General features: G+C 40.1%; 2 protein-coding genes and 1 pseudogene across 4 annotated transcripts in view; 1 reads left to right on the forward strand and 2 right to left on the reverse strand.

The window, feature by feature from the left end:
* Positions 1–5,635, reverse strand: part of LOC105921732 (OX-2 membrane glycoprotein) — a 74,875-nt gene extending 69,240 nt beyond the window's left edge. Inside the window, exon 1 of the mRNA XM_036127903.1 lies at positions 5,577–5,635. Within this exon, the coding sequence (XP_035983796.1) occupies positions 5,577–5,631 (55 nt within the window). The 5' untranslated portion in view covers positions 5,632–5,635. The remainder of the gene's footprint in view (positions 1–5,576) is intronic.
* Positions 869–19,509, reverse strand: LOC110367502 (OX-2 membrane glycoprotein-like). Of its 3 annotated transcripts, XM_036127910.1 has the most exons (6): positions 19,211–19,509; positions 13,654–13,992; positions 13,278–13,580; positions 9,619–9,654; positions 9,457–9,535; positions 8,825–9,352 (listed from the first exon to the last, which is right to left on the reverse strand). In XM_036127910.1, exons 1-6 carry the CDS (start codon positions 19,263–19,265, stop codon positions 9,346–9,348), a joined length of 819 nt encoding a protein of 272 aa, XP_035983803.1. In that variant the 5' UTR covers positions 19,266–19,509; the 3' UTR covers positions 8,825–9,345. The 3 variants fall into 3 exon arrangements, with proteins under 3 accessions (XP_035983804.1, XP_035983805.1, XP_035983803.1); XM_036127911.1 differs by lacking the exons at positions 8,825–9,352; positions 9,457–9,535; positions 9,619–9,654 and adding exons at positions 869–1,291; positions 1,375–1,413; XM_036127912.1 differs by lacking the exons at positions 8,825–9,352; positions 9,457–9,535; positions 9,619–9,654; positions 13,278–13,580 and adding exons at positions 874–1,291; positions 1,375–1,413; positions 1,492–1,794 and having other exon boundaries at positions 19,211–19,498.
* LOC105921733 lies at positions 10,612–12,808 on the forward strand (annotated as a pseudogene).
* Positions 19,510–25,344: the final 5,835 nt, after the last annotated feature.

Here is a 25,344-nt window from a genome sequence, read left to right on the forward strand (position 1 = left end):
AAATGTTATGCAGACAAAATCTAAAAAGAAAAAACTCTTTAAAAAGGTTGGGTTTATTACATTCAAAGAAATACAGGAAATATGTGGTGAAATGAAACATAAAGGAATTATAGATAAATACAATAAAAGTAATGTTCATCATTAATCAGTAAAACAGATCACAGCGTTCATGTTAGTACTTAACACATTAATGCAAAACAGAAGTAAGAAGCTGAATAGAAATCTTTCAGTGCTTTAGAGGCAACTTGGTGTTTTCCTTCATTTTCTTGTAACCAAACAGCTCAGCTTAAAATCACATCAATAAGCTGCTATTTGCTTTGGGCTTTCACAGTACTTCTATCTAGACTAATAAATTACCGTAGTTTACCAAACAAGTGAGCACTGAAATTAAGTCACCGGCTCTGTCAGGTATTTTCATCCATCCTTCCATTTTCTAACACATCTGTCACTTGTAGGGTCACGAGGGTTGCTGGTGCCTATCTCCAGCATTTCAATGGGTGAGAGGCGGGGTTCACCCTGGACATGTTGCCAGTCTATCGCAGGGCAACACAAACAGACAGGACAAACAACCATTCTCACACACACTCACACCTAAGGAGAATTTAGAGAGGCCAATTAACCTAACAGTCATGTTTTTGGACTGTGGGAGGAAGCCGGAGTACCCGGAGAGAACCCGCTCATGCTCAGGGAGAACATGCCTGTTGAACGCTGGAGATAGGCACCAGCACCCCGCGTGACCCCATGAGGGATAAGCAAGTCAGAAAAATGGATGGATGGATGGATGTTATCAAGCTACATAAAAGTGGTTAAAGGAGTCACAGTTACTGGTGTTATTGTAGTCGCGGTGACGTCTGGGACACGCTGTTTGTTTCTGTATATCAGATGTTTGCTGTGAGACACTGATGAGCTGTACAAACATAGAAATCAAAATATGTTGGAAAGAAGCTAATGATCCTAAACCAGTGAAGCTTAGAAGCTTTATAATGTGGAGGAAATGTGCAGGATTTATCAAATTAACAGGGACTAAAAAGAGCAAATGAATCTGTGTGACTTAAGAATGCATTAAGAAAATACTTCTGATTTCTTTCTGTCATCCTGGTGAAGGATTCTTATTACTGTAATGATTCAAGAGCAATTAAACCAATCAGTCAGCAAAGAAATGTTTTTGAGACATCAATGAGACAAAATTCAACAACAAAAACAGTTTAAGTACCTTGTATAAAATCCTTTTCTGATCAGGAAAATAAAGTACAGAAAGCCACAGTCAGGACTGGAATAATCAGAGGCCATCCTTTAGGAAGAAGAAGAAATGTGTCTCAACATCAGAACAAAGTAAAAAACAATCAACATGTGAGAATTTGAACCTGAACTTACTGCAGCCTCTGTCAGGTGATCCAGATTGTTCATCCAAACCTCAAAATAAAAATTAAACATTTAAAATCACAAAGACATCATCAGTCTATAATGTGAGTCTCTGAAAGAGTTGCTCACCATGATCAGACGTGTGTGAGGGTCCAGGAACGGTGAGCAGCAGCTCTCTGGGAGCAGCAGAGAGAACTGACACTGAACATCCAACCTGTGTGCTGCTGGAAGCTGACAGCAGAGCTGTGGTGGTGACGGTGACGGTACCGTTGCTGTTGCTCACCCTGGTGGTGTTGTAGAGGGACAAGCTGAGGTTCTGCTGTGGAGCAGTCAGTGTTACAGTGGGAGCAGGTCGACCTGTGGCTGAACAGGACACAACTGACCCTGCAGGAGAGCTTGATCTGCTGACATCAAGGACGGGTCCATGCAGCTCTGGACAGAGAACAACCATCATGATCTTTAAGTAACATTCCTGATGACTATGGAGGTCTTCTGCAGTCCAGCTTCTGTGAACTGAACTTTATCTTTAAAGTCAGAATTCACAGTTTGACCAAAATACTCGCTGTAGGAGCAGATGTTCCTCTCTGTGTTCCTGAAGACCTTCAGCCAGGTGACCTGCTGGACATCTTTAGTTTCCAGGAGGAGACAGCTGAGAGGAGCATCTTCTCCCACTTCTGCTGATACGGTCTGCTGGGTTTGGATCAAAGCTGCTAAACCTGCAGGAAACACAGTTAAAGAAAATGGATCTGAATAACTGGTCATAAACTTTGTTTCTATTATGTGTACTACTCAATGAGCAGTAATAAGTTTTGCTCTGCCTCTGGTGTTTGCAAGGAACGATCCAGAAACATCCACGCTTGGCACAATTTTATACTTGCATTTTCTGCTTCACTTCCCCTTTTTCTCTTCTTTTCCATCAAAATGCTCTCCCTTCCCTTAATAAGGTTTAAAGATGTGAATAGTCTTACTGTCAGGTAATTAGCTAAGATGCTATTTGAGTCGTCAAGTACTTAAACAGAAACAGGTGAATCTAATAATTTAAGGGATCAGTCTCATCTAGGCTGTACCTTGGTGCTTAGACCCAACAACAAAACTCCACTTCTGGACCTCTATTGACCTCAGTCATCCAGTTTCCCTCAACATCAGCTGCTCTGACAGCTTTCAGCTTCTCCCCGATTCTCCTAAAATCTCTTAGCTCACACACTCACATCTCTTTCCTCAATGGTCTACAAGATGGATTAGTACACCAGCATTAAAAGGTATAGAGGACAATCTTTGTCTTTGAGTTCCAGGGGGAATCACCTTATCTCCTGATTACATAGACTCACCGGTTTCTCTGGGGGGGTCATATGTGACTTTGTTGACATTAGTTCTCGACCTGCGCATGTGAAATGATGATCATTTAGTGTTTTAGTCACTGCCTCTGGCGGTTATCCGGGATTTATAGAATCGCAGTTACAGTGGTTACTTTCATTTTAGTTACTAAGAGAGCCTTTAACTAAAAGGATGAAAATCAACAAATAATCTAATTTGGTTCATAGAGAACAACACAAAGGGGAACACTGTAAAGGGACATTGCTTAATTTCACCAAGGTTTGCTATGAGATAAACAGCAAAACTGTGCGGTGATCTTTGACTTATTGTTATTATTTTGGAGTGACGCAAAACCATTTGACCCATGACTTTAATCCTAACTTTTAAATATGACCCTCCCTGATGAGAAATCCTTGTGTTACACTGTAGGTGTAAATACAATCATCAAGTCTGTGTTTTACTTTTGTTTTCACACTCGCAACAGGAGTTTGGGACCCTCACAGGCGCAAAGGACCTCCCCTTTCAGCAGGGTTCCATGCTATATAACCTTGCACCCACATGACAAAGCAGCTTTTCGTCACCTTCTTACTGCTTGAGACAAAGGAGGAGAAAGGCTGGCTTGAGAACAGCTAGCACCATGCAGGCCTCAAGGCCCCCAAAAGCCCACAAGCTGCACAGAACGGGTGTTCTGTGAAACTCATCTGCCTGCTTCAATGGCGTGACAAAAGGGGGGATGAATTATCGTCCTCCGTGGAGCAGAGGACCCTACTGAATTCGGAGAATCATTGACCCGACTGAAGCTAAGTTGCACCCTGACTTCTGCGCAACCAGAAGTCAGGAATGCTGAACCAGCTTTGTATATTTCTCATCAGTTGTTACAGGAAAGGTGACTTGAGACGGCACCGATCGGCCTCCTTTACCCACTTCCCAAGCTCATAGAAAAAGGGAGCTGAAATCGTAACTGCAACTGAAATCATGACTACCCCTTTTGGCAGCGGGCTAAAAACCAACGTTTTCCCTTTCCCAATTTCTTTCCTTGGATGGCCAAAGTGGACCGAACTCAGACGAGGCAACGACAGGTTCGGCAGAGAAACCAAAGGGAAAGGTTACATGGTCATTTGGAAATGTTTGTGTAATGCGTACATGGAAACTTCCAGTTCCGGGCATTCAAAAAGGTATTGTTTTAAATTTAATGCTAGTTTGTTTCGCTCCGCCATCGTTCGATAGTGCTTTCAGCGTTATTACCGCATTAATATGGAATATTAATGTCCATTTAAAGGCGTTTTGTTTAACTTTAGGAGTAACTGATTTTAGTGACCGATTGCGACCCCTAGCTCCCGGAGGTCTAATCGCATTGATCAAATCGAGCGTCCCTAAAGGTTCCAGTTTCTTACCGAGAAAATCGTTCTTTAAAATGTTATTTCCTCAAATAATGTTTTATGTAACTCGGGATTTGCATTGTGAATGGGTTGAAAACATGCCAAATGTTGTTCTAAATTAGTTAAGCTGATTTAACTCCATTCCATGCTCTTTAAGTCAGATCTGGAGTGAACCAGGATTCACTGAATTATTCTGATGATGATCTACCACTTTTGTTTTGTCTATTGTTTTGTTTCTGCATGTAAATAGTTCCTTAGCTTAGCCTCTCTTTTTATCTTAATTTTGCTTAGTAGTTTAGTTAAGTTTCACTAGCCTAGTAGAGAGGATTTATTGATTGAAATATAGTATTAATTCAGATAAACAGTATTATATAGTGATGTTCTCTGGATGTTCATTTTATTTCTGTTATTAAATTGTTGAACTTGAAGAGAAGTTGTCACTCATTTATTGTATGAGTGTGCAGAGTTTGCTGTTAAAAGATCGCTAGTACTCATATCATTCCTTTCAACTATTGTCCTGATATCAGCTTTAAAGCTGATATCAGGACAATACTTAACCGAGTTATTTATTAAACATTAAATAACTTTAAACAGTGTATAATTGCGCAACACATGTAAAAACTAGAAACAACTTTCACTTTCAACTCTGTTTTCTCCAAAATGTAAAAGGCCTATGAAGCACAGGTCTGTGGGTCACTAATTCTTAGGATTTCCTCAAGTTTTTTTGATTTGACTTGATATCGATGTAAAGATAGATTATAATCAATCATATGCATCAGTTCATTCAGCAACAAGCGCACATTAGTCTTTTTAGTAAGATGTGAGTGACAAACTATTCTGGATGGTAACTGCATTCACATTTCTGCTGATCCAGCGGGTTTTTGGGTTTTGTTTCATTTCCCTGTTTTTTTTTTTTTTTGAGTTTTGCCATATTAGTTTATTCCTTTGTGTGTAGTTTCTTAGTTTACCTGTAAGTTATCTTTATTTAGTTATTTACATTTTGTATGTCCAGCTTGTTGATGTGGTTAAAGAACCCACAGTAGTTCTATAGTAGTTTTATAGGAATGAGCAATAAATGAGCAGAACTACTGTGGGTTCTTTACCCACATCAACAAGCTGGAAAACTTTAGACCTCAACAATTTCCCAGGTACAATTTCCATCTGATCTTAATTTGGAGAAAAGTTTAAGTTTGTGTCAAAGTAAACCTATTAGTTTATTTATTTATTTTTGATCCAGAAAGTGATACTAAAGTTGTTTTACTTTTGGGACCCTATTAAATATCAAAGATTTAAGATTGAATCGTAAATGTACCATGAAAAGTTACCCAATTAATGTGGATTTTATTTTCAAATTTTTAATCCTCAAATTATGCCGTGTATAGCAGTGCGGTAGTGACGTCATCAATGTTTTAACTTTCTGTTTTTTTTAGCGAAAAAAAAACCAAGTACCTTTCCTCTTACAGATAAGCTGATAAATAAACTGTTAAGTCAGCATCAAGGTAAATCTAAATCAGTTCTCACCTGTCTGAATGATGGTGCTAGTTAAAAACCAGCCGATTATAAAAGCAGTTCGCATTTCTGCAGTTCTTCATCTGTCATATGTCCTGTTTTGTCTGCTGCGGAGGAGCCGCGCTAAACACCAGACGTGGTCTCCTACGTAACAGCTGTCGTCACGAGTCACTGGTGAGACGGGTTCCTCTTGTAAAAATTTGGTTAATCGTTTTTTTTCTTCTCAGCCGCACCAATATGAAGGTTCATAATATTAAGGTTCTTTTGTTCCAGAAGTATTTGTGCCTTGTAAGCATGAATTTGAAGTTGTAGAGGTAGTTAAATTCAAAGTTTTGTATTTGTAGATTTTTTAAAAAAAATCACAGGTACAATTTTTTTTTACAGTACACAAATTGAGTTCTGTGCACTGACCGAGCAGGCAGCGCTCCCTGCTGTCTGATCAAGGGTCCTACCCACAAGTCACAGATCATTTTTTATCTGTTTCAGTTGTCAAGTGTCTGAGAACCATGAAATGTTCAGTTTGTTTCTGGTTATTGTTGCTCAGCCACACTCATATTACATGTAGTGTTTTTATATATCACCTATTTATTTACATTAGGTAAAACAGGAATGCATCTAGCATCAATTCAATGGGAAATTTTTGAAAATTTGGGTCAAGATTACTCATAAACATTAAAATGCACCACTTCTTTATTGTTGTTATATTTTGATTACCTTTACCTGTTTCAAAAGTATTCACACCCCTCACAACCACATCACAACCACTACTTTCAGTGTACTGTGATGGGACTTTAGGTGAAAGACCAACCCAAAGTAGAATATAATTGTTAGATGAAGAGAAATTACCCCAGGGTTTTCAGAATATTTTGTAGAAATAAAAATCTGAAAAGTGTGGCAGGCATCTGCACTCAGCTTTTGGCAGAGTAGAGCATTTTTTGTTCGACTTAGCCTGTGGTTTTCAAGTTACGTTATTTTAGATATAAAAAAGTCTCTGAAATTAGAATTACAATGTCTTAATTTTTAAATACATTTTAGGCCAATGAAAAGGTTGTTTCAAGTTATATTAAAACAAAAAGGAAGTTTTCAGTCTTATCACCATTGATTTCTGATGACAAATCCCTTTACCAAAACGCACACTGACCCAAAACATAATTTAAACGATGTTTAAATGAGGTTTCGGACTCAGAGAAGGATGCAAGTACCCGGTTCGATCCCCAGCGCCTGCACTCTGGCTCCCTGAGCAAGACCCTTAACCCCAGATTGCTCCCCGGGCGCCACACATGGCAGCCCACTGCTCCCCAAGGGTGATGGGTTAAGATGCAGAGAACAAATTTCGTTGTAATGTATGTTTCAACGTATGTTTCAATGACAAAGATGATATTACTATTACTATATATTATTAATGTAACCAGAGTTGCAGAGTTTCTGCTGCTTCAGCAACTTCAACATTGAACAAAAACATTGACCTTCAAAAATAAACTGACAGATTTTTTTTCCCAGCCAACTTTTTAATTTTTGTTGAAAAATGTATAAAATAAAATAAAAAAACAACTAATGAAGCACCATTTTTTTTAAACATTAGACAACATTTAGGTAACCACACCATTTCAGTTAATCCCAGATGATCTTCAAACCAAAGGAGCAACATCTTTTGATGGACCATGAAGAGGGTCTGAAACACATCAGACTCAAGAAAGGAAACTGCTGCTATTATAAAGGAAAACACATTTGTTTGGAGCTACCTATTTTACAAAAAAATTATCTCTGATCTATCCAATTCTGACTCAAGAGGGCGCTGTTTCCTTTCCATAATCCCTGAAGCAGTAGAGCAGGAATGACAGTTTTCAGCAGACATCCTTTGCAAAATTATGTTCACCTTATATCAGAATTTAATAGTGCCATTAAATATTAATACAAATATTGTTTGAATTTAAAACACTACACATAGATTCTAAAACCAATTGAAATAAGCAAATGTAGGCTGACATGCAATTAAACGACCAATTCATGATAAAATAAGTCAAATAACATAATATTGTTTCCATTAACAGTTGTTAGGTCACTGAGTCTTATGGTCTGTATAGTTTTTTCTTTCATTTTGGTGCAGTGAGATGCGTATTTTATGCGCTTCAAGGGGAAATATGATTCTTCTGGACGACTCAGTAAAACAGCGCCCTCTAGAGCCGCAGAATTATGTAGAAAATGGCGTAACACCAGACTTCATTGACAACAGCTTTGCTTCTTTATCAGATATTTGTCTAATTCCTTCAACCTGCAATAGTCTATAAAAGGCCTTTCTGTCAAACTCAGAAGAGCAGCAGTCTTCAAAAACACAATAGAACAATAATAATGTCCAGGTAAAATAATAACAGTACTTGACTGAATACCAATGTGTATCAGTGGGACTTTAATGCACACTGATAAAAAAACACACAGATAAGGAAACAGAATGATTAATAAACTCATTGGTTTCTGATCAGTGTGACCGCTGACTGAACAGCGAAGGCACCAGGATTAACTATGTCTGGCTGTTAACCTGGTCTGAAACAGGCGAGCTGCGCAGAATACATCGCCATGGTAACTGATGTGTTACTGCTTTTGTGAAACCGAGTCAAGGCTTAATTCAGCCAGGATATCAGGAAAATCCTGGCTTAATCCTCTATCTCCGTTTTGTGAAACAGGCTTCAGGCCCCAATTCTGGGTGATGGACACAGACCTGATCCTCCAAAAACATCTTAATACAAATACAACGTCACCTTGCTATCACCTGAAGAACATTTCCAGGATTAAAGGATTGATGTCTGAGTAGGATCTGGTAAAACTAATCCACGTAGAATTGATTACTGAAATGTTGTTTTCACAGGTCTGTCTAAAAAGTGGTTCAGACAGCTACAACTGATCCAGAACGTTGCTGCCTGCGTCCTCACTAAAACTAAGAAAGTAGAGAACATGGACCCGGTTCTGAAGTCCTTCCACTAAGACTAAGAAATTAGAGTACATCACCCCAGTTCTAAAGTCCTTACACTGACTCCATGTATGTCAGAGAATAGACTTTAAAATACTTCTGTTAGTCTATAAATCCCTGAATGGCTTAGCACCTAAATACATCACGGACTTGTTATCAGTGCATCAACCATCCAGACCATTAAGCTCTTCTGGCTCCAGCCTACTCTGCAGAACCAGAACCAAACACAGAGAAGCAGCATTTAGTTCCTATGCTCCACGTATCTGGAACAAACTTCCAGAAGACTGTAAAAATGTTGAAACCCTGAGTTCATTTAAATCAAGGTTAAAAACTTGTTTGTTTAGAGTTGCCTTTAAATGTTAATGTTCAATACAAATGTCTGAATTGAACAAGTTTAGAGTCCAATTTATCTTGGCCTACTGCTACTGTTCCACTGTAATGTACTTTCCTCTGTATGTTTTCTTTTCTTTTGTTCTGTTCATGTACAACACTTTGATTTTTGTCTTGTTACTGAAATGTGCTACAAATAAACTTGTCTTGCAGTACTTGTAAACAATCAGGAAGTGATCATGGGAGCGTCTAACAGCATGAGTACGGAAATTGATCCAATTTGATCCAGTTTAGTTCATGTTTAGCTGCCTTCTCTATCTAACCACACATTGTTTGGTTAGTGTTGATAATTAAACATTTGCTAAAAGGAAGTGTTCCTCTCATCATGGCGATGGTTGGGACTCGCTGTTTTGCCTCTGTTTTTCAAGTTTTCGTTGTCTGAGCTCTTTGCTATCTGGCACAGGTGATCCGTCCGGCTGAAGGTTTCTATTTCCTGTGATGATTTAAGAGCAATTAAACCAAACAACCGGCAAATAAATGTTTCTGAGACATTAATGAGATAAAACCCAACAACCAAAACATTTTTCATAGAAGTACCTTTTGTGAAATTCTTTTCTGATCAGCAAAATAAAAGGACAGAAAGCCACCATCAGGACAGGAATAATCAGAGGCCATCCTTTAGGAAGGAGAGGAAATGTGTTTTAACAACAGAACAAAGTAAAAAACAATCAACATGTGAGAATCTGAAGATGAACTTACTGCCTCTGGCAGATGATCTAGATTGTTCATCCACACCTGTTAAACAAAATTCAAGCATTTAAAATCACTAAGCACCATGCAGTTTATAACGTGGGTGTTAAAGTATTCACGCTCCTTCAACTGTTATGTTTGCCAAATGTATTTATAATTATGCAAAAATATGTTTATGCTGTGAATGAGTGAATCAGTTAAGTATAGTATTAATTTGATTTGCAGGATGTTCACCTTCCAACGGGACAAAGAGGCTGGTGTTGTGTGCAAAGCTGCTAGAGACATTGGTAACTTAAAGACGAAAACTGCAATGCCAAGCATTGACACAGATACTTAACACAGTATTTTATTTGCATTACAGTTTAAAAGTCAGATAATGTTTTCCCTCCCTCTTCATAGTGATTCTCGACTGCATAAAAACCCCAAAAGGAAACATTGCATAAAACCTCAATTATGTGTGGCTGAGTAACAGTGTTTAGGTTTAAATTGTAGAATCCCACTTGCTTTGTATGTATCAGTGCAATGGGGAAATAGCACCCCCCCCCCTCTCTGTGTGGTTGGTTACATGTTGCTGGCTCCTGTAGTCAGTGCCAGTCTGTGAAAGCTGCACGACAGGTGAGTTGCATTCTTCAGCACATTACAACACAGCGTTATGCTAGCTTTTAACTTAGCACATGAAGTGTTTTACAATATTAACAAAACTAAAAGTACAAAAATTGGTGCCAGGCACACATCTAGTAAATCGTCATTACACAGTACTTGTCTAAGTCAGTCAAAAAATGATGTTTTATTATGTTGCTAACACTTCTCTACTGTGTGCTGAAGAATGCAACTCACCTCTTGTGCAGCTTTCACAGACTGGCACCGATTACAGGGGCCAGCAACATATAACCAACCACACAGAGGAAGGGGGAGGTGTGTGTGTGTGTGTGGGGGTGCTATTTCCCCATTGCACTGATACATATAAAGCAAGTGGCATTCTACAACTTAAACCTAAACACTGTTACATTCCCCCCTGCTGAATTCCACTTGCACCCCGTAATAAACAAATATCTCACAAACAAAAGCAACATCTCCACTAAAAAAAAAACAAGCCAGTCACACCACAGAAACCAGAAGAAAAAAAGAGAACAAAAACACAATTAATATTCTGGACAATTTTACAATAGCATATCCACAGCCATTGAGATATGATAAATCAGCTCAGCAAATTCCAGGCAGTACGGTTACAAAGAAAATCCAGTCAGATGACACTTCTCAAAAGAATCAGTATAAGAAGAAGTTGGCCAGACCCGTACCTCACATGTGTGGGAAGCATGAAAAAAATAAAATATGCCGATTACATATTTTACCATATTATAACCATGCGCCATCCTGATACAGACAAATGAAAGCAAAAGCACCTTGCTTGTTCTAAAACACCATTGTCTATTGCAAGTACAATTAAACAAACTCTCTCTTCACTCTAAAAAGACTCAAACCTTGTCTGTTTTCTGGTGCATCATCTCAATCAATCTAGAAACAGGCTTAAGTAACCTTCCCACTGCTGATCTTGCATGAGTCCCCACCACCCTGTCAACAATAGTACGGTCTCCAGTGGGCACAAGAGTTTCAGATGAGACAGGAACCTTAACTAAAGGCAAACAGTTCGGATCATGCTCAGCAGAGGCTGCTGCCTCCAAAGCAGAAGAGCATGTAGCTGGATCCAAGGACATGACCAAGTCAGATCGTTGCTCATCACCGGTCGAATTTTCATGTACATCAGCGTCAATAGTGGGGACGTAGCCAGAGACCAGTTGATGCTCCACAACAGTGCCTTCTGGTTCAATATCCTCGGTCATTGGCAACTCACTGGACACCTCAGATGGCAAGCCAGAAACCCAAGCTCTTGTCCTGTACTCAGCATATGCCAGAGACACACACACACACACCTTGATATCCATATATAAATGCTGCTGCTTATGTAAGAGGTTGCATATGACAGGACAGGCACAATTTGTTGACAAACGGTGACGTCAGAGTGTGCCCCGCTTGTAGTCTTTTAATGGGAACAGAGGCTACAAGGCAGCGGAGATGATGTCATGGCTGAACCCTCACATATCGTTTAACAGTTGAATGTGCGCGTCGAGTGTTACTTCTTTCAAGAGGACGTGTACCCCTGTGCTGCTTAATGTGGCTGTTTGTCATGAGTTTGCATAAACGAGTCGGTTTGAATGTCACATTGTTTTAGCCTAGCCTAGCCGTGACGCGTCGGTGTTAAAGGGATGTTTCACAACAAGGAAGCCGGTCGGATCAGTTACAGAAGCCGCCTGTGTGGCCACAGGACCCCCTCCCTGGTGTGTTTGAGCTAAACTGCCACTGCTTGAACAGGTTTTCTACGAAAGTGGAGCTGCATCCGAAGCGTTCCCAGCTTGCTGAACATCCCGAGCCAGTCGTTCCCGGCATCCACCTCCCAGCAGCGGGTCTCCCCGTCCAGACAGTCCGGGAGGAGCAAAGGTGTCCCTGAAGCCGGGCCACAGTATGATGGACTGGATCCAGTTCGCAAAAAGTGGAAAAGACCTGACCGGGCTCAGAGGGCGCCTGATTGAAGTGACCCAGGATGAGCCGTAGAAGCACAACAAGAGGGAGGACTGCTGGATCTGCATACAAGGCCTGGTTTACAATGTGACACCCTACATGGACTACCATCCAGGGGGAGAAGAGGAGCTGATGAAGGCAGCAGGAATAGAAGGAACTGACCGCTTTGACCAGGTCCATCGCTGGGTCAACTATGAGTCCATGTTAAAAGAGTGCCTGGTTGGACGAATGGCTACTAAGGTCGCAACACCCGCTAAATCCATCATCCCGCCTCCATCACCATCAGGCCTTGCTTCACCTGCTGCAGGGCCTCCTCCACCAAACAAAGACTTTCGGCCTCGGTATGACTGGTTTCAAACCGATGCAACTGTCCACCTGGTTGTGTATGCCAAAAGAAAGATCCCCAGCTCAGGATTTGTGACCATTGACCTCAAAGCAGGATCACTCCAGGTGGAAGTTCTGCTTGGGAAGCTGTCCTACATGATACACTTATGTCTTGCTGGAGAAGTTGAAGAAAACGTTTCTGTACACTATGCTTTCGCTGTGGGAATGATCCGGGTCACGGCACCAATGTAACTGGGTTCTGCTTCACTCCACTGTACCAGGCTGGCCCAAGAAACCACTCGACTCTGTGTTGTGTAGTTTTTTAAGATGAAGACGAGTTTCTGGGTGATCAAGCAGTTTATTTCCTGAATTAAAACATACCCGATTCAAACCCCGATATGTTCTCATTCAGGTACATCCTTTATTATTGTATTCTTCATTGTACATTGAAAATATGAATGTTTACTGTAATTAGTGCCAGTCTGTGAAAGCTGCACGAGAGTGTGCTGAGTGAAGCTGGGCCGTTGCACTGATTCAAACCCCGATAAGTTGTCATTCAGGAAATAAACTGCCTGATCACCCAGAAACTCTTCATTTAAAAAAAAACTACACAACGCAGAGTCGAGGGGTTACTTGGGCCAGCCTTGTATAGTGGAGTAAAGCAGAACCTGGTTACAGCTGTACTATCATACAATATGAAAAAGATCAAACAAAATTAATATATCTGCAAGGCGCTATATCTCTGAGTCTCTGAAAGAGTTGCTCACCATCATCAGATGTCTCTGAGGGTCCAGGAACGGTGAGCAGCAGCTCTCTGGGAGCAGCAGAGAGAACTGACACTGAACATCCAACCTGTGTGCTGCTGGAAGCTGACAGCAGAGCTGTGGTGGTGACGGTGACGGTACCGTTGCTGTTGCTCACCCTGGTGGTGTTGTAGAGGGACAAGCTGAGGTTCTGCTGTGGAGCAGTCAGTGTTACAGTGGGAGCAGGTCGACCTGTGGCTGAACAGGACACATTTGACCCTGCAGGAGAGCTTGATCTGCTGACATCAAGGACGGGTCCATGCAGCTCTGGACAGAGAACAACCATCATGATCAGCATCTAGTTCTAGAAGTTAACCCTGTAATACAGTCTGGTTCTCACCATAAACCTTCAGGCAGGTTCCAGCTGTCAGAGCTCCATCAGGGAAGGTGTTGAATAAGCAGAGATAACATCCTTCATCCTGCTCTGTAACACTCCTGATGACTATGGAGTTATTCTGCAGTCCAGCTTCTGTGAACTGAACTTTATCTTTAAAGTCAGAATTCACTGTTTGATTAAAATACTCGCTGTAGGAGCAGATGTTCCTCTCTTTATTCCCAAAGACCTTCTGCCAGGTGACCTGCTGGACATCTTTAGTTTCCAGGAGGAGACAGCTGAGAGGAGCATCTTCTCCCACTGCTGCTAATACAGTCTGCTGGGTTTGGATCAAATCTGCTAGACCTGCAGGAAACACAGTTAAAGAAATTGATCTAAATACCTGGTTCAGAGGTGGATAATCCAGGTTCAATAAATAAAAAGTCTGTACAGAGATTAGTTTCAACCATTTAAATTTGCAGCTTCTCAGCATAGACAGAGGCTGCATTCGAAAACATCTAATTAAAGCTCCTAGCTCTTGTTTCCAGAAGCCTGTAGGCTTCACTTTGACTAGAGCCATCCGCATGTGTTTTCAAGGCGTAATTATGTGGGAGTTTAAGGATGTATGAAATCGGCACAGCAGTCCGAAGCGCCTTTCCTACCTGCGATAGTGTTCTTACTGTTTCCCCATGAAAGGTCAAGGAAGAGGAGTTAGAAGCTATAATTAGACGTATTCGGATGGATCCAGGGACTAATGTGTAACGATCTCGGCACTGGAGCTGATCCTTTTGACTCAGCGCACCTGCTCTAACTCCACCCTGCCTGCAATTAACCCTCACTGGTCCCACCTGCTTCCACCTCCATCTAAACCCCGTCCAGATCAGCTTCCAGTTTCAGATGGTCTCAAACTATTCGGTGAGAACTTTCCAGCCATCCTGATTGCCAAGCCTGTTTTACCTGTCTGTTGCCTGACCTGTTTCTGCCTTTGTCACTGAGCCTGCCCGTCCCTTGTTCTGATTCTGTCTCACTGATTGAAGACCAGAACCGTCTGACTCTGGACCTCTGCACCTGTTCTTCTTGGACAGTCTGCCCCTTGCCGGACCACCACCAGAAGGCAGTAAACTCATTATTGTGCTAAACGATCAGTCTCAGGTGTTGTGCATTCAGAGACGGTGTCTTGGATCCAAGTCCAGTTCTCCCAAGTGAGCAGTGCATCCGTGCGCATCCTACCAAGGATTCTTGTCCTGGGGGTGGGGGTGGGGTAAAATCAAATGGGCACAGTGGAATTGTTGGGTCAGAAGGGTTGTATTTATTGCCATGTTTATGTTAGGGATACACCGAGCCACATTTTTTTCACTTCCGATCTAGTTCTGATACCAGAATTTGGGTATCTACCGATACTGCTCAGATACCAGAGCTCTTTTTTTTACTGTTAAAAAAAGGCTCAGAGTTACAAAGCGACATAAGAGGATGCATAAACAGGAAAGGTACGGGAAGGAGAGCAGCAGTCCTAAGATCCTCTCCTTCCCATGGTAGAAGATCTAAAGAAGTAGAAGATCTACCCTTTAGCTAAACTAAAGGGTATTCTGATAAGGCCTAAGAGAAGCTGTTTTCTACCTAGGGTTGGGCGGCCATTCTTTCTGAAACGGGGCACAGCTAGATGTTAGTAATAAAATGGTACATAGACTGTACTTGTATAGGATTTTTTTTTCAAGTCCTGAGGAATTCAAAGCGATTTATATTGAATTAATTCATTCACACACTGACAGTGGTGAGATACATCATACCCACAGCTGCCTGACGGAAGCAGAACTGCCATGAATTTGACGCCCTTTTACCCATACAGCAAGCAAAGCAGGTGAAGGCAAGGCAAATTTATTTTTATAGCACAATTCAGTACAGAGACAATGCAAAGTGCTTTACATTATTAAAATATAGGAAAATAAAATTGAATAAAAGCAAGCAGGAATAAAATTTAGAAACAAAATAGAACATGGCAGAATAGAAACTAAAAGCAAATATTAAAAACAGTTGGACTACAAAATTTAACTAATGATGTTTCAGTAAAACAGTTTAACTAGAACAGTCGAAGGCAATCCTAAAAAAATGTGTTTTTAATCTTGATTTAAAGGAACTCAGGCTTTTAGCACTTTTACAGTCTTCTGGAAGTTTGTTCCAGATAAGTGGAGCATAGGAACTAAATGCTGCTTCTCCGTGTTTGGTTCGTGTTCTAGGTATGCAGAGTAGGCTGGAGCCAGAACACCTGAGTGGTCTGGAGGGTTGATACACTGATAACAAGTCTGTAATGTATTTAAATGCTAAACCATTCAGGGATTTATAGACTAACAGAAGTATTTTAAAGTCTATTCATTGAGATACAGGGAGCCAGTGTAAGGACTTTAGAACTGGGGTGATGTGCTCTACTTTCTTAGTCTTAGTGAGGACGCGGGCAGCAGCGTTCTGGATCAGCTGCAGCTGTCTGACCCACTTTTTAGGCAGATTTGTGAAAACACTGTTGCAATAATCAATTCTACTAAAAATAAACGCATGGATTAGTTTTTGCAGATCCTGCTGAGCCATTAGTCCTTTAATCCTGGAAATGTTCTGATAGAAGGCCAACCTTGTAATTGTCTTTAGATGCTTTTGGAGGTTCAGGTCTGAGTCCAGCACTACTCCTAGCTGAAGCTGTGTGATAACTTCTGATCTCTCCTCTATTGGTCCAAAGATTATTACTTCAGTTTTGCTTTTAATCAATTGAAGAAAGTTTTGGCACATCCACGTATTGATTTCTTCTAGGCATTTACTCAGTGCTTGAACTGGTTTATAGTCACTTGGTGACATGGTGATGTAGAGCTGTGTGTCGTCTGCATAGTTATGGTAGCTGATGTTGTTGTTTTTTATTATCTGAGCTAGAGGGAGCATGTAGATATTGAATAGGAGGGGACCCATGATGGACCCTTGGGGAACCCCACATGTGATTTTTGTCATCTCTGACGTAAAGTTACCTACTGATACAAAAAAGTCCCTGTCCTTTAAGTAGGATTTAAACCAGTTGAGAGCTGTACCAGAGAGGCCGACCCAGTTCTCCAGGCGTTCTAACAGAATGGAGTGATCAACAGTATCAATGCTGCACTGAGGTCCAATAGAACCAGCACGGTGGTTCTTCCACAGTCTGTATTTATATGGATGTCATTAAACACCTTGATAAGGGCGGTCTCTGTACTGTGGTGAGCGCGGAAACCTGACTGGAAAACATCAAAGGGGCTGGTCGTTGTTAAGAAGGTGTTTAATTGTTGAAACACAGCTTTTTCAATAATCCTACTGATAAATGTGAGGTTTGAGATGGGCCTGTAGTTCTTGAGTAGTAATTTGTCTGAATTGTTCTTTTTCAGCAGTGGTTTGATAATTGCTGTTTTTAGGGACTGGGGGAAAACACCTGACAGAAGGGACGTGTTTATTATCTGGGTCAAATCAGACGCTATGACAGGTAAAACTTTTTTAAAGAAAGCTGTGGGTAGAACATCAAGACAGCATGAGGAGGAACTTAGCTGCTGGATGATCTGCTCTAAGCTTTTGTTGTTTATTTGGCTGAATTGGGACATTTTGTCAGGATAAGTTCCAGTTGGATACAGCTTTGGTTCTGGAGTTGAAATGGATGTACAAACTGATCCTCTAATTTTTAGGATTTTCTCAGTGAAGACGTTAGCAAATTCATTGCAGGCCCTGGTGGAGTGGAGTTCAGAAGCCACGGACACAGGAGGGATTGTTAACCTGCCGACTGTGTCGATTATTAATGTTTTTTTTTTTTTTTTGATGATTTCAGAGAAGAAAGATTCTCTTGCATTTTTCAGTTGTGAGTTATATCTGTAAAGTCTCTCTTTACAGATGTCATGGTGAACATGGTCTGAGACTGTAGATTGAAAGTTATCTACTAGCTCATCTACTGAGTTGGAGCCCAAGGTTGAAGTAGCAGAGTAAGCTTGAATAAAAGTTTCCGTGGCGTTGTCCTTAAAGGTGCGTTTTCTTATATTGTCCCTTTGGCTAAATAAGTCACTGGAAATTATGCTTTCGAAGGTAACAGAAAAGTGATCAGATAGGGCAACATCAGTTACATTGACCTTAGAAATCTTTAGACCTTTAGTGATGATCAAGTCTCAAATGTGTCCCTGTTTGTGCGTTGGCAGTTAAACATGTTGAGTTTAACCAAAATTTCTAAGTGTGTCACACAGTTCTATTGCACTTCTATCTTCAGGGTTGTCAACATGAAAGTTAAAGTCTCCCACAATAATCAAACAGTCATAATCAATGCATATCACAGACAGCAGGTCACTAAGATCATTAAAAAAGTTTGATGTGGACTTAGGAGGCCTGTACACATTCAGAAACATAGTTCGTACAGGGAGTGTCTTGCCCAAGGACATAACTGGGATGGTATGAGCGAGGGGTCAAACAGGCAAGCCACCGGTTACAGGATGAACAGCTTGCCCCTGTGCCACTGTCACCCCAAAATAATGCTTATAATAATACATGAGTTAAATATCACAGCAAAATAGTATGTTCTATCACAGTTAATCTTGGTCAAGTTAAGAAAATGTCTTACTTTATGGCAAACAAACAGCTTCCCCTTTGTGTTATATTCACTAGGAAGCAAATGTGCTTTTTATGCATCCTTTCATTTGAAGGCTCTCTTTGTAACTAAATCAGGTATTTCAGGAACAGGTAGAGATATTGTTTCTTGGACAAGTTCCACCTGTTTATCAACTAACGTTCTCCATTACCTTTACCTGTCCTTGTCAGTTAAAATAATAAAAAACACCAAATCATTTCATCCATGACTGTACGTTAGCCTAACTTTTAAATACAGCTTCCCTGATGAGAAATCATTGTTTAATCCACTGTAGTGTGAGTGTAAATATGTTCATCATGTCTTTTTTTTTGTATTCACATTCTCTTTAAACTTCTACATATTTTGCCATGTTAGAACCAGAACCACCTTCTACTTTTACCTTTTCTTTTACAAAATGTGAAAGACTTAGGAAGTACTGGTTTGTATGTCCCCAGAAGTCTTTGGATTTTATTCATTTGAAATTATATCATTGTAAACATATGAATCATGTCGAGCGGTTCATGCAGCAAAAAACACACCTTAGACTTTATAGTTAGATGTCACTGACAAACCATTGTGAAGCATGACTGACAAATAAAAATGCTTTAAACAAGACCAGACCTGCAGTCACATTTCTGGTCATCCTAGTATTTGGGTTTTGTTTCTATCCTCGGTTCCCTGTTTATGTTCTTTTGAGCATTGCCAGATTAATTTACTCCTTTGTGTTTAGTTTCTTAGTTTATCTTTGTTATCTTTATTTTCTTATCAAAAATTTTCAGGTTCCCCAGTCTGCCATCTGTGCTTTCAGAGTAAGACTCCTGGATAGGCTAAAACATGGATGCATATGAATGAATGAATGCACCTTAAAATTAATGCATTACAAATAGATTAAATACTTTTAGCTTCAGGTGAATTAGATAAAAGATAAACTAAAATCCTTCTTCCTGCATAAAATTCATCAGCAGAGCTTGATCTCACCTTTCTGAAATGATCCACAGGTAAAAAGAAGGAAAATTAAACAGATCCCCTCCATGTGACATTGTAACGTCGTGGGCCTGCGGCTGAAAGAGGAATGATGTACATGCTGCTGCACCCACTAACAGTATAAACACGCCCTCTTCAGTTGAGACGGCTGAAGAAGACGTTACGTGGTCCTGCTTGCAGATAAATGATTGGCCATAGCCAAACAGAAACATTAAAAAATGAGATCATTAGCGTTTGAACAAAATAATATAAACTCAACCTAACAGGTGGTTTCCCCTGATCAGAACCCAATGTTTACGTACAAAGCATTTCTCATTCATAGTGAAGACAACCCCAGCTTAGTACTGTGGACCATGAACAGCAGATCAATCAAGATCCCATCTAAGCAAGGCAAATTTTTTTGTAAAGCACATTTGAGTACAAAGACAACATAAAAAAGTGAATTACATGACTAAATCATAGGGAAATAAAAACAGAATAACAGCAAGTTGCAATGTAGAAAAATGTAAACAAAATAAAACATGGGAAAATGGAAACTAAAAGCAAAAATCAAAAACAGTTGAACTACATACTTCAACTGATGAAGTTTTAGTCAACAGTCAACAAGAACAAAGGCAAACCTAAAGAAATGTGTTTTTAATCTCCATTTAAAAGAACTCAGGCTTTCAGCACTGTTACAGTTTTCTGGAAGTTCTGGAGATCATTGCCCCCATTTTTATGCTTTGAAGTTCTACTGTTCAAATTACTCTTAAATCCGCTTTTGCAAAATCTCAAGTATGTTTTCTAAATTTGATGAACTATTTGATTTTACACTAGATAGGCTGCATGATTTTTCAATAAAATGTTTTTGATGAATCTATATTAAATCATTTTAAATGAATGTTATGAATAAAATTATTTCAAAATGTTCATATGAATTTTGCACACGGAGTAACTGGTTTCTGGGTTCCTGTTAAACTGTTTTGCATAAAACTATAAATTTCATTTCATTTCACAGTCAACGGATTATGTTAGAAGTTACACACAGCCTCCATCTTTAAACTCTCCCCGGTTGGGTTCCTAGCATTTCAAAATCTAAAAATGTAATTGTAAACATCTAAATGATCATTTATTGTAAACTGAGCCCAAATATAAAGCACACACACACACACACACAGACACACACACACACACACACACACACATATATATATATATATATATATATATATATATATATATATATATATATATATATATATATATATATATATATATATATATATATATAGTTGTATAATTTGCAGTGGATTAACGAAAACTCAGTTTTTCATCTTCATTATGGGGTGATGGTGATGGAAACGCAGAAGTTGCTGAACCTTGTAACATCAGGAGACGTTCTGCTGTCATCCTGAAGTGACAATATGGGTATTTGTACTCTATTTTCTATAAAAAATAAATGGACATTGTCAAATGATAATATAAAACAGCTCTCTCTCTCTCTCTCTCTCTCTCTCTCTCTCTCTCTCTCTCTCTCTCTCTCTCTATCTATCTATATTTATATATATCTATCTATATATTTATATATATATACACATACATACATACATCAATAGTCCCTCGATTTAAGCAAAAATACGCCGCACAGTGCTGAGGCATCATTAATGTGTTCAGCTTGAATCAGCACGATAGGGTAGCAGATCAACCACCCCAAGATGGCGGACGTAATTGCTGCGCAGCGACAGCCAATGAAGGGTCTACTTTTATATTATGTCTATGGGTGGCACCACAACAAACACATGCTCTCTGCCCCTTTGCTTGTGGACTGTGACAGCATCCACACTGGAAAGACCCACAAACATGCAGACCAAGCTAAATACATCCCTGTCCTTTTCCAATATCGGACCTTAAACAGCCAACTGCTATGGAAACAGACTCTCTGTAACTTTTCCTTGGTGGTTCCTTGGTGAGAGTTTAATCCACTACAGTGGATTAAACTCTCAAGATGGTTCTTCCATCTTGAGAGTAGTCGATAGATTGTGTTCAGAAAAGGGCAAGACAAAAAATCTGATCTCTTTAAGAGCTGCAGGACTGTAAAAACTCAGGCCAATCCCAGTCATTCAGTCCAAACGAAAAGGAGGTGGAGCTTAGAGGAGGTGCCACTTTAAAATCTTACAAGCACTCCAACATTACCAACTATAACTTTATCAGAGATTTTTATTTGCATGACATTTATAAAGCAGGGAAATGTTTTCCTTAACCTTCACAATGATTCTCAGCTTTGCATAAAAAAAACCAAAAGAAAACTTTACCTAAAGTTTTAATGAAACACTTTAAAATGTATAGTTGTAATGTCATAGAATATGAAAACGGCTGAGGAAAATTATTGTCTGCAAGGGACTGTATTTGAGTGTTCAAAAGGTTCTTCTCACCATGACCAGACGTGTGTGAGGGTCCAGGAACGGTGAGCAGCAGCTCTCTGGGAGCAGCAGAGAGAACTGACACTGAACATCCAACCTGTGTGCTGCTGGAAGCTGACAGCAGAGCTGTGGTGGTGACGGTGACGGTACCGTTGCTGTTGCTCACCCTGGTGGTGTTGTAGAGGGACAAGCTGAGGTTCTGCTGTGGAGCAGTCAGTGTTACAGTGGGAGCAGGTCGACCTGTGGCTGAACAGGACACAACTGACCCTGCAGGAGAGCTTGATCTGCTGACATTAAGGACGGGTCCATGCAGCTCTGGACAGAGAACAACCATCATGATCAGCATCTAGTTCTAGAAGTTAACCCTGTAATACAGTCTGGTTCTCACCATAAACCTCCAGGCAGGTTCTCCTTGTCAGAGCTCCATCAGGGAAGGTGTTGAACAAACACAGATAACATCCTTCATCCTGTTCTGTAACATTCCTGATGACTATGGAGGTCTTCTGCAGTCCAGCTTCTGTGAACTGAACTTTATCTTTAAAGTCAGGATTCACTGTTTGACCAAAATGCTCGCTGTAGGAGCCGATGTTCCTCTCTTTGTTCCCGAAGACCTTCTGCCAGGTGACCTGCTGGACATCTTTAGTTTCCTGGAGGAGACAGCTGAGAGGAGCATCTTCTCCCACTGCTGCTGATACGGTCTGCTGGGTTTGAATCAATTCAATTCAATTTCAATTCAATTTTATTTATATAGCGCCAAATCATGAAACATGTCATCTCAAGGCACTTTACAAAGTCAAGTTCAATCATATTATACAGATTGGGTCAGATTATACAGATTGGTCAAAAATGTCCTATATAAGGAAACCAGTTGATTGCATCAAAGTCCCGACAAGCAGCAGTCACTCCTGGGGAACCGTAGAGCCACAGGGAGAGTCATCTGCATTGTACATGGCTTTGCTGCAATCCCTCATACTGAGCAAGCATGAAGCGACAGTGGGAAGAAAAACCACCCATTAACGGGAAGGAAAAACCTCCGGCAGAACCGGGCTCAGTATGAACGGTCATCTGCCTCGACCGACTGGGGTTACAGAAGACAGAACAGAGACACAACAAGACAGACAAACAAGCACAGAAGCACACATTGATCTAGTAATCTGTTCTACATTAGATGGTAGTAGCGGGTGAGCCGTCTTCTCTGGATGATGTCACAGTTAACAGAACGCCAGACCAGGTGTACCTACTATGAAGAAAAAGAGAGAGAGCAAAAAGTTAAAAGCTGAAATGACGACAGTCATTTCAATGTAATACAATGCAAAACTGGAGAACAGTAGACTGAAGAACAGTAGAAATCAGTAAAGTGAGAAAATTAGACCCTGATGTCCTCCAGCAGCCTAGGCCTATCACAGCACAACTATAGAGATAGCTCAGGGTATGAGCCACTCTAACTATAAGCTTTGTCAAAAAGGAAAGTTTTAACATTAGTCTTAAAAATAGATAGGGTGTCTGCCTCACGGACCAAAACTGGGAGTTGGTTCCACAGGAGAGGAGCCTGATAGCTAAAGGATCTGCCTCCCATTCTACTTTTAGAGACTCTAGGAACCACCAGCAGACCTGCAGTCTGAGAGCGAAGTGCTCTGTTAGGAACATACGGGGTAATCAGAGCTCTGATATATGATGGAGCTTGATTATTAAGGGCTTTATACGTTAGAAGGAGAATTTTAAATTCTATTCTTGATTTAACAGGAAGCCAATGAAGGGAAGCTAAAATTGGAGAAATATGATCCCTCTTGTTGATTTTCATCAGAACTCTTGCCGCAGCATTTTGAATCAGCTGAAGACTTCGAACTGCATTTTGTGGACTTCCTGATAGTAAAGAATTACAATAGTCCAGCCTTGAAGTAACAAATGCATGGACTAGTTTTTCAACATCACTCCTGGACAGAATGTTTCTAATTTTGGCGATATTCCGGAGGTGAAAAAAGGAAACTCTGGAAACCTGTTTAATATGGGATTTAAATGACATGTCTTGGTCGAAAACAACACCAAGATTTTTAACTTTATTACCAGAGGCCAAGTTAATGCCATCCAGATTAAGGGATTGATTAAGAACTTTATTTTTTGAAGACTCTGGCCCAAAGATTACAACTTCTGTCTTGTCAGAATTTAAATGCAGGAAATTTAAAGTCATCCAGCTTTTGATGTCATCAAGACATGACTGCAGTCGAAGTAACTGATTGGATTCATCAGGATTTATGGATAAATATAGCTGAGTGTCATCAGCATAACAGTGGAAATTAATCCCATGCTGTCTGATAATTTTGCCAATCGGAAGCATATATATAGTAAATAGAATTGGTCTAAGGACTGAACCCTGTGGTACTCCACAAGTGACCCTAGAGTTTGAGGAAGATTTATTATTAACATGAACAAACTGGAATCTGTCCGACAGATAAGATTTAAACCAGCCTAATGCTTTTCCCTTAATCCCTACAGTATGCTCAAGTCTTTGTAGGAGAATATTATGATCAACTGTATCAAATGCAGCACTGAGATCTAACAGGACAAGTATAGACACAAGTCCATTATCTGAGGCCATGAGAATATCATTAGTGACCTTCACCAGAGCTGTTTCAGTGCTATGATGAGCTCTGAAGCCTGACTGAAACTCCTCAAGTAGGTCATTACTTTGTAAATGTTCACATAGTTGATTAGCAACTACTCTCTCAAGAATTTTAGATAAGAAAAGAAGATTAGATATAGGTCTGTAATTTACTAACTCATCTTGATCAAGAGATGGTTTCTTAAGTAAAGGTTTAATAACAGCTACTTTAAAAGCCTGTGGTACATATCCATTTACCAAGGATACATTAATCATGTCTAAAATAGGACCACTGATCAGAGGGAATACCTCCTTAAACAACTTGGTTGGGATTGGGTCTAACATACAGGTAGAAGGTTTAGATGAAGCTAAAATTTTAGATAGCTCAGAAAGCTCTACTGCTTTTAAACAGTTCAGACACTGCGCAGGTTCTAAGGATTCCTCCAATGCTGCCTCACTTACTGAGGATGAGGTAATCATGTTTGGGAGGATGCCAATTATTTTATTTTTAATGGAATCAATTTTATTTATGAAGAATCCCATAAAATCATTACTGCTAAGAGCTAAGGGAATGGATGGATCAACAGAGCTGTGGCTCTGGGTAAGTTTGGCAACTGTACTGAAGAGAAATCTAGGATTATTCTTATTCTCCTCAATTAATGATGAAAAATATACAAAGCTGCTAGACCTGCAGGAAACAGCCAGAAAAAAATTATCTTAGTAATTGGTTGTTGGTGTTGGCCAATCCAGGTTAAGTAAGTCGCTTCTTGGACTTGCCAAAATTCTCTTTAGTTGAATAAAAACAAAACTGATAAAAATAATTTTTGGACCAATTGACCAATAGTTGCTTTAGCTAGAAAACCTCTCTCTTTCCACATTTCTTAATCCAGTCAGCTGAATTAATTTCTGTCCATCGATTACTAGGAGCACATTTGTGTGTTTTTTTTCCTTGTACTATAGAGAGAAGTAGATCCCACCTTTAGTCATCAAACTGAAACCCCGGGCACATTACAAAGTGACAGGTGCCACACACGTCCGGTACCGCCATCTAGCCTCGGAACTCCCACCCTGGATCTCCCGCCCCATAGCATCCTCCCACTTCTGGTATAATGTCACCATGTAACCTAGAT

This window comes from Fundulus heteroclitus, chromosome 24 (assembly GCF_011125445.2).
Source record: "Fundulus heteroclitus isolate FHET01 chromosome 24, MU-UCD_Fhet_4.1, whole genome shotgun sequence".
NCBI lineage: Eukaryota > Metazoa > Chordata > Actinopteri > Cyprinodontiformes > Fundulidae > Fundulus > Fundulus heteroclitus.